Source organism: Camelus bactrianus, chromosome 15, assembly GCF_048773025.1.
Source record: "Camelus bactrianus isolate YW-2024 breed Bactrian camel chromosome 15, ASM4877302v1, whole genome shotgun sequence".
In the NCBI taxonomy this organism is placed as follows: domain Eukaryota; kingdom Metazoa; phylum Chordata; class Mammalia; order Artiodactyla; family Camelidae; genus Camelus; species Camelus bactrianus.
The window spans coordinates 52,962,267-52,976,860 of record NC_133553.1 but is presented as its reverse complement, the minus strand read 5'-3'; the positions used below and the strand labels follow the sequence as shown (position 1 = coordinate 52,976,860).

At 39.7% G+C, this 14,594-nt stretch overlaps 1 protein-coding gene and 1 long non-coding RNA gene across 5 annotated transcripts in view; one reads left to right on the top strand and one right to left on the bottom strand.

The window, feature by feature from the left end:
• Window positions 1-2,515: 2,515 nt before the first annotated feature.
• On the bottom strand, window positions 2,516-12,709 carry LOC141573331 (uncharacterized). Its single transcript, XR_012498970.1, has 2 exons — window positions 12,580-12,709; window positions 2,516-12,189 (listed from the first exon to the last, which is right to left on the bottom strand). It is a non-coding gene; the product is annotated as an uncharacterized LOC141573331 (long non-coding RNA).
• Window positions 12,710-12,733: 24 nt separating this feature from the next.
• RTN4 (reticulon 4) overlaps window positions 12,734-14,594 on the top strand; it is a 71,928-nt gene continuing 70,067 nt past the window's right edge. Inside the window, exon 1 of one of the 4 annotated variants that reach the window (XM_045514349.2) lies at window positions 12,734-13,536. In XM_045514349.2, coding sequence (XP_045370305.2) covers window positions 12,972-13,536 — 565 coding nt within the window. In that variant the 5' untranslated portion in view covers window positions 12,734-12,971. The remainder of the gene's footprint in view (window positions 13,537-14,594) is intronic. The other 3 variants (XM_074341144.1, XM_074341145.1, XM_074341146.1) reach the window with 3 other exon arrangements.

The following is a 14,594-nucleotide window of genomic DNA, read 5'->3' as shown; positions in this document are numbered from 1 at the left end:
TAGAATATATGCTGCAAGCATACTTAACAGGATTGACGAATCTGCTGATGCAGTTCATTTGGGAGGCTACAGAACTGTGTCTGAACTGGCCTGTGTGTCATTTATCTCTCTGCTCATTTCTTTAGGGCTTACCTTTGGCAAATGCCACCTTTCTCACCAGATTTACATTTAGAAACTGTTGATAAATAAAAAAATTTTGAGAGGATTGTAGCTCCAACTCAACATAATATTTTCTCTTCCAAGTTGTTATGATTAGTTGTAATATTGCTCATTTGAATGCTCCTGCTCTCCTAGGTGGTGGTCCTCGGTGCTGGCTGTAACAGCAGAGCTCTGCTTGGAGGTAGCAAACGAGATGAAAGTAAAGGTGACAACTGAGCTTGGTGAGACTTGAGAATGGAATAGGAAAAGATGGGTTATTGCTTTGGAGAAGTTTTGATCTAAATATGGAGAGTGATTATGAACTGTTTGTAAAGCTCTGGAGAATCAGTGTGACCTGTAAAGACAACAGGCAGGTGTGCCATGCTCAAATCGTAATCTACCAGTTAAGATCCTACAGGGCTTGTGACGCCCCTAAAAATGTTCTCAGGGAGATTTCCAATAAAATCATATACACGTACAGTGTGACTGCCAGACAGAGTTAGGGTGCACTTGAGACCAGTGAGGAGGCACAGAGTCAGCCTGGGCAGTGAGCTGTGTGTTTTCTCACTTTCAGTTAGGATGGTGCAAGAGTAGAGAAAACAGAGCTGGATTTAACTGCAGCTGTGGTTTCACTAAGCTAGATAGGGGAAGGGAGTTGAGGGAGTCTTTTGCTATTCTCATCCATTTGTTCCTCTATGTACATTTTAGAAGTACCTTGTCAAGTTTCACGTAAAATTCTTGTGCTTTTGGTTGGAACTCCTTTGATTGTACTAATCAATTTGGGACAAACTGCCTGCTTTATGATACTGAATCTTCTATATTTCTTCTTATCATTAAATCTCTCTAATATCTTTTAATGAAGATTGAAATTTTTCTCCAAAAAAAATGAAATCATATATACCAAATCTAGCAACAATGGACATGAAAAAAATTGTCTATCACATCCTTGTTCAGTATTTTCATAAAGATGTCTTATGAAAAATTTCTCTCTAGGTTTCATCATAAAGTTATGAAATAAATTATTACTGCTCTCAAATTCTTCTTTTGAGACTCCAATGGTTTAGTAATAACAAGTGCTGTAACTTGGCTGCCGACTTAGAAATAGTTTCCTTGTAGCTGTTTCCCTTTGAGTTCTTATCCTTTGAGTAGGCTGCCTTGCCTCTCTCAAAGATACTGTGTATTATTTCTCCCTTGAAAAACATGCCTTTTCTTTTCAGCTGAGTTCCCTCACATAACAAAAAACTTGGAAATGCTGTGTCTTAAAGAGAATGCGTAAAGGTTATAAGGCATCATGCATTATTATGGTTAATTACTCAAGCTCACACTGATTATATTAGATTTTTTGAAATCCAAAACTTTGACTAAAATGAAGGTCCTCTTTTCGTGTGTGCACACGCGTGTGCCTGTAACATTTGGCTATATGGTTGTATTATTTCCTAAGGCTGTTGTAACAAAATAGCACAAATTGCGTGGTTTAAAACAAACTGGGTGGTTTTAGCAGAAGTGTATTCTCTTACACTTTTGGAGGCCAGGTGTAGGAAATCAATGTGTTGACAGGGCCATGCTCCCTCCAAGCCTCTAGGATCCTCCCTTGCCTCTTCCAGATTCTGGAAGCCCCGTATGTTCTTTGGCTTGTGGCAGTATTATTCCAATTTCTGCCTGTTTTCACGTGGCTGTCTTTCCTACATGTCTCTGCCTTCTGCTTTTCTTAAAAGGACACCAGTCATAGTGGATTAAGGGCCCCTCCTACTCCAGCATGCCCTCATTTTTACTAGCTATATCTGAGATGACTCTACCTTCTTTTCTTTCTCTCTTTTTTAATGGCGGTACTGGGGATTGAGCCCAGGACTTCGTGCATGCTAAGCATGCGCTCCACCATTCAGCTATTACCCTCCCCCGACCTTATTTTCAATTCAGGTCATTCTGAGGTACTGTGGTTAGGACTTCAGCATATCTTTTGAGGGGACACAGTTCAACCCACAACAAAATCTAATTACTGAGAAATCTTGCATAAGTTTTTTAGGAATATAGGCATATTCATTTAAAAATGTAACTTCAAGTTTTTTGTTTGACATAGAGAAAGGACACAAATGCAGGAATATATTAAAAAATCTATAGTGATGAAATTTTGCATGTCAACCAGGCTTTTATGAGAACTCTTTATTTTTTACTTCAATAAAATCTCTGCAGGCAATTTTTAAAAATATTTTTGATTAAGCTATTTGGCTGAATCACTGACTGTAATATAGGTTTCTCAAAAATATTTCCAAGTCTATTCAGCTTTCTACATAGTTTTCATATTTGCTTTTAGAAATGAGAAAGACAAAGTTAGAAGAGAAACTCAGATCTAAGTTAAACACACTATGTGACTATCCGCTTTATTTTCTTACTTAGAAATGTATAAAAGGAAACTGTCTTCTTTCAAGAAAGGCTCTAAAGAATCTCGTTACATTTATAAAGACTCCACATGCTGTAATAAATCCACCAGCACCGTCTTTAATTCAGAGCATTGTTGCAACTCTCCTAACACAGAACACATCTTTCTGAGCTGTTTATCCCAATATTTGATGTCGGCACTAGAAAGAAATTAAAGGTTAAAAATAAACAATAAAAAAATGATCTTGAAGGTAGATCAGGGCTAGGGAGTCATTAGGTTGAACCCCATGATTTACAGAGGACGATACTGAGACCCAGAGGTTCTTGAAGGTCACCAAGCTGGGGCTGGAAAAGCTGGATCTAGAATCTTACTCTATTGAATCACATTGTATTTTCTTCCATATCTTATTCAAAACTTGCACAAAAGGTGAAGAATAGCTGGCACTGAGTTGTACACTTTAAATGCATGAACTGTATGGTATGAGAATTATACCTCAATAAAGCTGGTTTTAAAAAAAAAAGATGAATGGCTGGGTTTCAGAGGTACAGCAAGGAAAGTACAATATGCTTAAGAAAGATTCATGTTAAATAATAGTTTCTTTTTTAAAAAAATTGCACAGTAAATACTCATCTGAGAACAGCAAGTAGCCCCAATTCTAAGATCTAAAAAACAACTTAAGCTAGACTTAATTTTAATTATAACATTATCAATTTCACAGAGCTAGAAGGTGATTTAGAGAAGGAACATTGTCTAAGAAATAGTCTTAAGACATTTGTTGACACTCAAAAAATCTGTACACATTTATAAGGCTAAGTTAAAATGTAAACCTTTAAATAGTGCTCTGTCATGGAGCATGAAGTACCATACTCTGCAGGTTCTCCTTTCTAGAGGACAAAGCAGATTAATAGGAAACTTGTGCTTTTTCTGTTCTTTCTTTCTGAATCTCTTATTAGTGATTCATAGGCCTCCCAAATTTACCCTCTGACTTTTTCATCTTTTGTCTTCTGTATTATATATATGTCTTTTAAAAAAAGATACAATTTTTATCCAGTAAAGTTCACTTCTTTTGATCATACAGTTCAATGAGTTTTGACAATGTATATATTGTAACCATCAACACTATCACTCCAAGAAGTTCCCTAGTCCCCTCTGCAGTCAGCCCTCCCCCCATTCCCTGCCAGTTTGACCTTTTATAAGGATGTCACATAAACAGAATCACAGAGTATGTAGGCTTTTGTGTCTTGCTTCTTTCACTTAATATAATCCTTTTGAGTTTCCTCCATGCTGTGTCTATCAATAGTTTGTTCCTTTTTATTGCTCGGTAGGATTCCGAAGCCACAATATGTTTATCCATTCATTCGTTGATGGACATTTGGGTTGTTTCCAGTTTTCATTTCTCTTGGATAAATATCCAGGAGTAAAATTGCTGGTTCATACCTAGTGAGGTATGTTTAATTTTATAAGAAATTACCAAATGATTTTCCTAAGTAGTGGCACCATTTTATTCTTGCAACAGCATTCATTATGTATTCCTGCCAAATTTTATAGTTTTGACCATTCTCTTTGGGCCCATGATTCATTTTGAGTTAATTTTTTTTATGATATAAGGATCAAAGTTTTGGGTTTTTTGTTTTTGTTTTTCTTTTTGTTTTTTTTTTTTTTTTTGCATATGGATGTCCAATTGTTTCAGCACTATTTGTGGAAAAGACTACCCTTTCCCCATTGAAATACTTCGGCACCTTTGTCAAAAATTGACTGTGAGTCTATTTCTGGACTCTATTCTGTTCCAGTGATCCACATGTCTTTTTTTATGCCAGTACTACACTGTCTTAATTATTGTAGCTTTATTATAAATCTTGAAATCAAAGTTAAAGTCCCTCTAGTTTTTTTACTTTCTCTAGCAATGTTTGCAGTATAATGGTCTTGGGCATATTTTGTTAAATCCATCCTTAAATATTTCATGTTTTCTGAGGCTATTGTAAATGATGTTGCTTTTTTTTTTTTAAACAACTTTAATTTCCTTTTGTTTTTTTGCTAATACATTTTTATTCCTTTTTTCTATTTCCTGGGAGGTTTTACAAATGTATCTTTCAATATTTTGATTAATTTTTAAAGTTGCAATTAAAATTTTTTCACGTGGTAAAATATATGAAATGAAATTTACCTTTTAAACTATTTTTAAGTGAGCAGTTCAGTGGCATTAAGTACATTCACATTGTTGTGCAACCATCACCACTATCCATCTCCAGAACTTCTTTGTCAACCCATATTTTCAATCTGTATGTACTAAATACTCTCTAGATACTAACTCCCCATTCCCACCTTCCCATATCCCAAGTGCCCACTGTTTTACTGTCTGTCTCTATGTATTTGACTATTATGGGTAACTCATATAAATAGAATCATACATTACTTGTCATTTTGTGTCTGGTTTATTTCACTTAGCATAATGTCTTCAAGGTTCAACCATGTTGCAGCATGTATCAGAAATCCATTCCTTTTTAAGACTGACTGCATAGTATTCCATTGTATGTACCTACCACATTTTGTTTTTCCAGTCATCCATTAATAGACACTTGGTTGTTTCTACCTTTTGGCTATTGTAAATAGTGCTGCTGTGAACATGAAATTGGCTTTAATTTATGAACTATTTCATGTTCTTTGAGTTTTTCATTTTTGTTTCTCTTTTTATTTTATGGAGTGATATGTTTTGTTATCTCCCTCTAAATATAGTTTCTTTGAGGTTTTCTTCTATTCTCTATGTGTCTCTGTTCCCTCAAGTTTCTTTTTCTAGAAACTTGTTTGTTTGTTTTCATTTTTAGCATCCATTCAAGCCTTTTGTCAAACATCTGGTGGTTCCTGATATTTTGTTTTAAGATGTTTAAGAGTGGAGAATTTAAAAAATGGATAGAAGCTTTGTGGGGAGAAGGGGGCAGGTGGAGCTTATCAGGTCTTTTTCCTGGGGTACTCTAAATGCCAGAACATTGAGGAAGTTTCACTGGAACCATTTTGTTTCTCCACAAAAGCATGAAAGAGAGACTGAGGCATAGGGGATAGCAGGGGTTGGGGGAGCAGTGATGGTGGGGCAGTGATGACATGTTTAAGCCTTGTTGTAGGCTTTCTGGGTGCAGGGAGGGGAAAAAGAGGCTGAGGGTTCCACTTTTACTTAATCCACTTGTTTTTAGTCCTAACACCTCCAAGGGCTGAGCTTGTCAAGAATTCTGTGGCACAAAATAACATTTCTAGTTTTAGAGATATTTAGTTGGGAGATGTTTAGGTTGTAACTTCACAGCCGGCTACATCAGTAACTGCTTCTCTATCTGCTTTGTCTTCCAAAAATGTGTTGAAATATTTTATCCACTGTTATCTCCTCTCTTATTCTCCTTGTCCTTGTTGGTGAATACCATTTTTATTGCTTCATTGACATTTAATGGGGTTTTGGGAGGGAGAGGAAATGAACACATGATACACCATATTTAACTCATTGGAGTAAATAGCATTTATCATTCATAAATGATTTACAGCATTTCTTTTACCACCTGACAGGAAAAACTTCCACCCAGGACAATAAATAAAACTCAGGTGAAGTGGAAATACTAGATCACAGGTTTGCAGTCATAAAAGGAAAATGAATTTTCAAAAAGGCACATACAGGGCAATATGCTAGAGCATTTCTGGTAATGAATGTGTTCCTTGGTTCACTGGAAAGTAGAAAAGAGTTGAATATTGAGCAATCTAGATCTGTTGATTAAAAAAAAAATCCTATACCTCATAAAGAAAAGTAGTGTATAAAATAATTAAAGCTGTAATTTATAGAACTTGCTTAATCTCTTATTGCTTTTCTTTCAGCCATTTCCTTCTCTTTAGCATCTTCATTAGTGGATGGTTAGTTACAGGAAGAGGCAAAAGTCCACTAGGCAATGCTACTACTTGTTATTGGCTAAGAGGCTGGACTTAATAGTTCAATGAGGGTTTGGTTTAAGAATTATGAATGGCTTAAATTATTGGTGCTGTCCCTGTTACTATAGATTACTTAGTGCTAACTATAATTATACTGAGCACTTGCTGGAATATTGTTTTGAGTTTAAGGTGGATGGAGAAAATAAAAATGAGCACCTATTTAAAAACTGGACCCATGAAGAAAAGCTGAAAGAAGTTTTATTGTTTTGATTTGATTTGTTTGCCTAGAAAAAGTAAAGGATCAGTGGAAGTAACGTTGTTCAAGGACATCCAGAGATGGTTCATGTTGATGTTTCCCAGAGCTCTTTTCTAAGCCTTTTTCTCCCATGGGCAGTAGACAGTATCCATCAACCTGCTTGGCCATCCCCTCCCTTACCCCACCATTTTTCCTCAAATATTTACCCATTAAACTTAACCAACAGGTTTAGCTACCTGCTCTCCAGACAAGATCCAAGCTACAGCCCTAGTTTTCCAGCTGCCTCCTGATTATTTCTACTCCAGTGCTCTGCAGGCAACTCAAGTTCAAAGTATCAAAAAACTTAGGTCATTATATCCTCCCCAGCATTACTCACCCATTCTGTGCTCCTCTCCTGACTTCTTTAATAACGGCAGTACCAATTCACCTTGTCACCTAAGCTTAAACCTTAGAATCAGCTTTTCTTTCTTCTTTTCCCATCAGTCCCTCCATCTTATTAGTCTGTGAACCAATTCTATGAATTTAACTTCAATGTTTTTCAAATTTATCTTCTCCTATTTCTTATGCTGTTAGTTTAGCCTCTCATTAACTTTTGCCTGAACTGTAAGCAGTAATGTTTCACTTAAAACAGTCTGTCTGTCTCTCTCCCTCTCTCTGTCTCTCTCTCTATAATATATATATATATAATGTATATTCATACGCATATGTGTATACATACAGACATATACACATTTACATGAATATGTGTATGTACATATGTATATATGCCTATATATTCTTATGTAAACTAAACTATATATTCCTTGATGTTAGGAAAAATGTTTTATTTATGGTTTATCACCAAAGCCCAGATGCTCAATAGATTTTAGTTGAATATATGAATAACGTTTATGCTAAAGGTAGTGACCACCTGGTTTCTATTTCCATTCACAATTAAACAACAAAATTAATAATTCAATCTTTAGGTATTAGGAAGAGTGGGATACATACTGGAATGAGTTTTTTTTATAGCTCAGATAATTTGGTAAACTCTTCTTTGTAGTTGTTTTTTCTCATGAGGACAGATTTTTTTTTTCTCTGAGATGGTTTAGAAATTTCTTTGCTTGGATTTGTGATGCTTAGATCAGTTGATTTTCTGCTGGGTCAAATACAGTTCTTTTGCTAGATCAAAATAAATTTCACCAGAGGAATCACACATATTGAACTAGGAAAGAAATGCAATATTAATACAGAGGACCTAAGAAGGTTAAAGGAGGAGGATTAGGTTAAATTCTAATTATGACTTTCCCTTGCATGATTCTCTTTCAAACTTGAAATTTTAATTTTAGGTACAACACTAATTGTCAGTGTATAATTAGCATGACCAAAGATGTTGATCTTATATTATTTCTATTTCTATCCTTACTTCAGAATGAACTAGTATAAGTCAAGGTGTTAACTAGAACCATGAACTGCATTTCACAAAAAGGTACATTTCATAAAGTCTAAAATCCCAGAGAAATGGTAGGGACAATGACATAGCAAGCTGTTAATTTTTCTCTTAAGAGTGCCAAAATGCTGTTTCAGGCTTTTTTGAATATAAAGATTAAATGTAATTCATTGGTGCTCTTGAACACAAGTCATTTTCAACAGGCAAAAAAGCTGTGATATACAACTTTTGAAACAGATTTGTCAGGAATCTACCTCTCTCCCTTCTCCCATGGTTGCTAAACCTACTCTTGAGTTTATATCCTGCAGGATGTAGGCAGGACACCCATCCCATGCTTTTAACTCTTTCAGGGGGCATACATGATGAAAGGACAATTAACCTCTTCTTGTCCAGATTAGGTGTCATTTCAGCATTCTGCAGTAAGGTATAAAATGGGCTATTTCCCTAAGTAGTGAGTCTCCCTCTACTGAAAATGTTCAAGGACATCTGTGTCTGATTTGTTCAGTGCTGTATTTCAGAGTCTTGAAAAGTGCTTGGTGCAGAGTAAATACTCAATAAATATTTCACGTATGAATGAATAAAACACAAAATGGATGATGTTTCAATTAGCTTTTACTGCATAATGAACCACCCCAAAATGTAGTAGTTTAGAACAGCGATTCATTATTTTTCATGGTTCTGTAGGTTGGCTGAACAGTCTAAGATGGTCTCACATTTCTGGGACATCAGCTCTAGGGTTGGGACAGCTAGGTCTTTCTCTCCATGTCTCTCATCTTGGGCCTCAGCATTCCAGGAGAGTGAGAGTGGAAGCAGTAATGCTTCTGCCTAATAGGCTTGGATGTCATTTCCAGCGCATCCTATCAGTCAAAAAAGTCATAAGGCCAGATCTAAAGAGATGGGGAAATTGATCTGACCTATTGATGGGTGTTGTTGCAGAATTTGTGGCCATTTTTAAATCTACCACAGATGACTAAGTTTAAAAAACCTTCTGTATGGAATTCTTGTAATAGGAGGGAGATTGGTCAAGCTGGCCTCCCAAAGTCCTTCCAACTCTGAGATTCTGATTCCATGGGCTCTATGGATCTCTTATTGTGTTCTAAGAGAGAACAGTTACTAACCCATTGTAACTGGAAACTTTAATCTACATCTGGCAAAGTAATTTCAAAGATAATTCACTGAATAATTATTTTCTAACTATTACTATGATCTAGAATTATATTCTTCCTTAACTCATTTCAAATGCCCACCAGAATGTTCTTGTTAGTGACAGTGAATATTTACAACTCTAGTTTTAATTCTGGTAAAGCAGCAACATTCTCCTTTCCTTATGCTCTCTTGACCATTTTATAAACACTAGATAAACTCTTTACTCTTACTCATCCATCAAATACTTATTGTTTTTTTTTGCAGCAACATGGATAAATCTAGATATTATCACTAAGTGAAATAAGTCAGATGGAGAAAGACAAATATATGATATTACTTATGTGTGGAATCTAAAAAAGGGATACAAAGGAACTTATTTACGAAACGAATAGACTCCTAGACATAGAAAACAAAGTTATGGTTACCGAAGGGAAAAGCAGGGGGTTGGTGGGGAGGGATAATTTGGGAATTTGGGATTAACAGATACACACAACTAATACAAAGTAGATAAACAACAGGAGCCTACTGTATAGCACAGGGAACTATATTCAATATCTTGTAATAACCTACAATGGGAAATAATCTGACAAAAATATATACATATATATGTATAACTGTATCAGTTTGCTGTACACCTGAAACATTGTAAATCAACTATACTTCAATAAAAAAACCCCCAGTACTTAATTTTTTAGGAGTCACTGAGATCAGTAATTTAAAATTCTTTTTAAATTTTTTTTTAGGCAGGAGGTAATTAAGTTTTTTTTATTTGTTTGTTTATTTATTTACTTATTTATTTATTTTTAAATGGAGGTACTGGGGATTGAACCCAGGACCTCGTGCTTGCTGGGCAGGCACTGTACCACTGAACTATACCCTTCCCCCAGTAATATAAAATTCCTATTTTTCTTCTGTGTCAGAGAAAAGTGCTTACATTATTGCCTTAATATTTAATGCTATTTACTATTAAAGTTGTAAATCTACCACTTTTCTGTAATCACCCTTTAAGACACTTTTAATAAAGATATTCCCTTGTGACTATTTTAGTAATAGTAAGTACACAGATACAGAATGCAGAAATATCATATAAGCAGCTTACAAATAATATATGAAAACCCTGTGAAACTTTCCATTAAGGAGTTTCAGAACAATCACAGTAGGAAAACAGTATGGGGAAGACTGAACTGCTGATGGTTAAACTGTGATTTAATAGGAAAAGTTCAGACCATAAAATTTTGCTAGTATATTTTTGTATGTGTATGGACTTAGTTGAAAATCATGTATGTTTTTGGTAATTTTGACAAATACTGGACAAATACTTGAAACATGACTATTTTAGTTACTGAAGAATCTATTTAAAAAAATTTTTTTTTAGTTTGACATTCTACGCTAATACTACACTAATACTTCTCTCTTCCTACTCTTCCCAACCCTTCTAAATAAAAACAAAGAAACAAACTCACAAAAATTTTCTAAAAATAAAGCCACTTCATCTCTGGGATTGATAAGCCAGGTCTTGGATGTATTGTTGATGATTAATGTCATCAAGTAGCATTGTCAGGGAATCTTGCTCTACCTTTACTTTTTTTTTTTAAGTTAATAAATTTTCTTTCTTTGTTTTACATTTACAGAAAATTGAACAGAAAAGAGAGTTCTCATACACTCCCATGCCCACCCCTCAACCAGTTCCCCTAAAACTAACATCTTGCATTGGTGTGGTATATTTGTTACAACTGATGAACCAATATTGATAAATTATTTACTAAAGTCCACAGTTTACATTAGGGTTCACTCTTTGTGGTGTACAGTTTTGAGTTTTGCCAAATGTATAATGTCATGTATCCATCACCACAGTGTCATACAGAATAATTTCACTGCCCTAAAAATCCCCTGTAGTCCACGTGTGTCCCTTCTCCTGCCCCTCAACCCCTGCTTTTCATTTTTAATACCCAAATTGAGCCCAGGGCAATATTAATTAGTTGGAGCTGAGAATTTGCTTAAATAACCTGTGATTCCCCATGGTGATCAACATTTCTTAATCATTTAGGCTAGCACTGTCCAATAGAAATCAAGTGTAAGCTATGTATGTTTAAAATTTTCTAGATGCTGCACTAAAAGGTAAAAAGAAACAAGTGAAATTAATTAATATATTACACTTTTCTCAATATATCCAAAATATTATCAATTCCAATATGTAACCAATATAAAAACTGAGATATTTAAATTTTTTGTACTGATTTTCAAAATCTAGTGTGCATTTTAAACTTATAGCATATCTCATTTCAGACTACTCACATTTCAAGTACTCAGTAGCCAGGAGTAGCCAACAACTAAAGCATGGAACAGTGCAGCATGGAACTGTGAGCAACTTGAAAGCAAGCTATCCTCCTCTCTCCAGGGCCTCCAGATTAGGCAGGAAGGGAATATTTTTGGAAGGTATATCAAAAAGATAAAAGGGTTCTCTAAATCTCTGGATGCTGATACTTAAATGTTCTGCAACTACTTTCTTTAAACTCTCCAGTTCTGGGAAAAGTGGAATGGGGATCATGCTCATACTGGCATAGCAAAGAAATGAGTATGCATTTGGCTTCCTGACTCCCAGAAAGCCTGAATCATCCGAAATGTTGACTCATGAGCCTAAGGTGACTGAAATATGAAGTGAATCAAATCTGCCTTCCAAGGCATCGTTTTGTTTCCACTTTTCTCTCTCCCCTCCCTGTTTGGGTGACTCATCCTCTTACCAAGAGTCCAGCAGCGGGCAGATCCTAAAACCCCCTTGAAGGAGATGAGCAGTCTTTCGGTCAGCCTCAGTCTCTAGATCTGCTGTTTTGCCTACCTCATCCAGATCTGCATTTTAGACTGGGAATGATCCTAAAAACTGTCAACAAATATTTTCTTTCTTTTCAGGTGGTGATGGTAGTAGTGAAGAGGTGGTTTAGGAATCTGTGAAAAAAAGACAATCTTTTATTTCAAAATCTTATAAAATTTAATGTATCCTTCAATCCTGAAGGCCTACTCCTCAGTGCCGTTATTTAGTACCTTTCTCCACTCTGGGTTTTTTCCTTCCCTGGGAGGAAAGTTTCCACCCGCTGTCTCCAAGATAACGCCCTTCCGGTGGCCGCCAGGAGCCTCTCTGACTTCGCAAGGCAGGCAGGCTGCCGATTCGCTTTCCCAGTACAGTTAACTACACAGACTGACCTCCAGCTGTGTGCAAGGCCAAGACCCCAGTCCCACCTGCAACCACTCAAGGCGCAGGGTGGGGCTCCCAGTTCCAAGCCCCGCCCATCGAGCCCACCCCAGCCGCTAAGAGAGAGGAAGTGCAGTAAGACCCACCCACTTTAGTCGTTTTTCCTTTCCTTTGGGCAGTCTGGCTGCCCATCATCTAAATCCCTTAGCCGATTGGTTCGCCCCCTCCCGCGCCAGTCCGTGCTTCTCCCGAGTGGGGAGGGCGAGTCACGCCAAACTGGGCGGGGAGTCGGCTGGCCTCTCTTCTTCGCTCGTCTGGGCGGTGGCGGCGGCAACTGGGGACGGGGCGGGTGGCGCATCACGGGCGCGGAGGCAGGAGGAGCAGTCTCATTGTTCCGAGAGCCGTCGCCACTGCAGGTCCCTCGGCTCATTGGGGCCTGCCCCTCTCAATCCTCCCCAGCCCCCACAACCGCCAGCGGCTCTGAGGAGAAGTCTTCCGCGGAGGCAGCAGCTGCAGCAGCATCACCGACCCGCCCGCCATGGAAGACATGAACCAGTCGCCTCTGGTCTCCTCGTCCTCGGACAGCCCGCCCCGGCCTCAGCCTGCGTTCAAGTACCAGTTCGTGAGGGAGCCCGAGGACGAAGAGGAAGAGGAGGAGGAGGAGGAAGACGAGGACGAGGACGAAGACTTGGAGGAGCTGGAGGTGCTGGAAAGGAAGCCCGCCGCCGGGCTTTCGGCGGCCCCGGTGCCCCCTGCCGCCGCCCCCGCCGGCGCTCCCCTGCTGGACTTTGGCAATGACTTCGTGCCCCCGGCCCCCCGGGGGCCCCTGCCGGCCGCGCCCCTCGCCGCCCCGGAACGGCAGCCGTCTTGGGACCCGAGCACCGCGTCGTCGGCCGTGCCCGCGCCCTCCCCACCCTCCGCTGCCGCAGCCGCGCCCTCCAAGCTCCCCGAGGACGATGAGCCTCCGGCCCGGCCTCCCCCGCCTCCCCCGGCGGGCGTGAGCCCTCAGGCTGAGCCCGCGTGGACCCCGCCCGCTCCGGGCCCCGCCGCGCCCCCCTCTACGCCAGCCGCGCCCAAGCGCAGGGGCTCTTCAGGCTCAGTGGGTGAGTGCCGCACCCTCCTCCTCGCGCCGCCCCTCGCGCCCCTCCCTCTTTTGTGTGCAGCCCCCAAAGCCTCGGGCCCTGCGTCCCTCTCCGCCCGGAGGGGGCTTTGTCTCTGGACCTCGGGGCAGAGGCTCCCCCCTGGTGGGAGCCGCGGGGAGCTGGGTGGGGCGGCAGAGGAAGCCTGGGCTTGCTCTTTATTGTCTGTCTGGGTATTGGGGAACACGTGCACCCCGAGGCTCCCAGGTCCTTTCCTCTTGTCCCCGTTCCATTGCGTCCCAGAAGTTAGGCACCCACCCCTTGCAGGAGCTGGGTGTGTATGGAGGAGCTAGGAGTGTGGATTCATCGGGCTGGCTCGGTTCCGGGGAAAGGATGGAAAGGCTTTGGCTCCCTAATCTTTTGTCTGCCCGCTGGATTGCCCCTGGGGAAAAGATGCAGTTTTGCTTCTGTTCTGCCTGCATTCATCCCTGCCCCCCTTCCTCACCCCTTCCTCGGCTTGGGTGGCCGCATGGGCTTCATCTCCTTCCCTCCTCTCCCCCTCGCTTTGCGCTGGTGGGGAGCCGGCCCAGTGGAAAACGTCCACATTGACCCAACTGCAGTGAAGGGAGAGCGCCTCCACTGGTGTGGCGCGTGGAGAATTGGGAAGCCGATTTCTGGCGAAGTCGTGCCACCGCCCAGCTTACCAGGGTTGTGATGTGGCGACTCCTCACCAGCTTGACCGAGCCAGGGAAGTTGAGAGCTGGGCATTGTATTCCGAGGCGACGCAGTTCTACCAGGGGCTCTGTTAGGGTGGACAGGTTTAGCCTCTTAATGCATCGTAATTGAGTCGTAGAGGGGAAAAAAAAGAAAAGGCAAAATGGTTGACATTTTTAAAGAAGGGGAAACTTGTGGATTCCCTGCCGGGAAATAGACCAGTTGAACTTGTGGCAGATTTACCATGAGACTTAATGAAATGTTTTGAGACAGACGTTTTCATATATTGGTTAGAAATACTGTTTCTTAGAAGTAATATATTTTTGTTCCGCAGAGACAAATCTGCAGTCTGTAAGTAGTTTTCACAT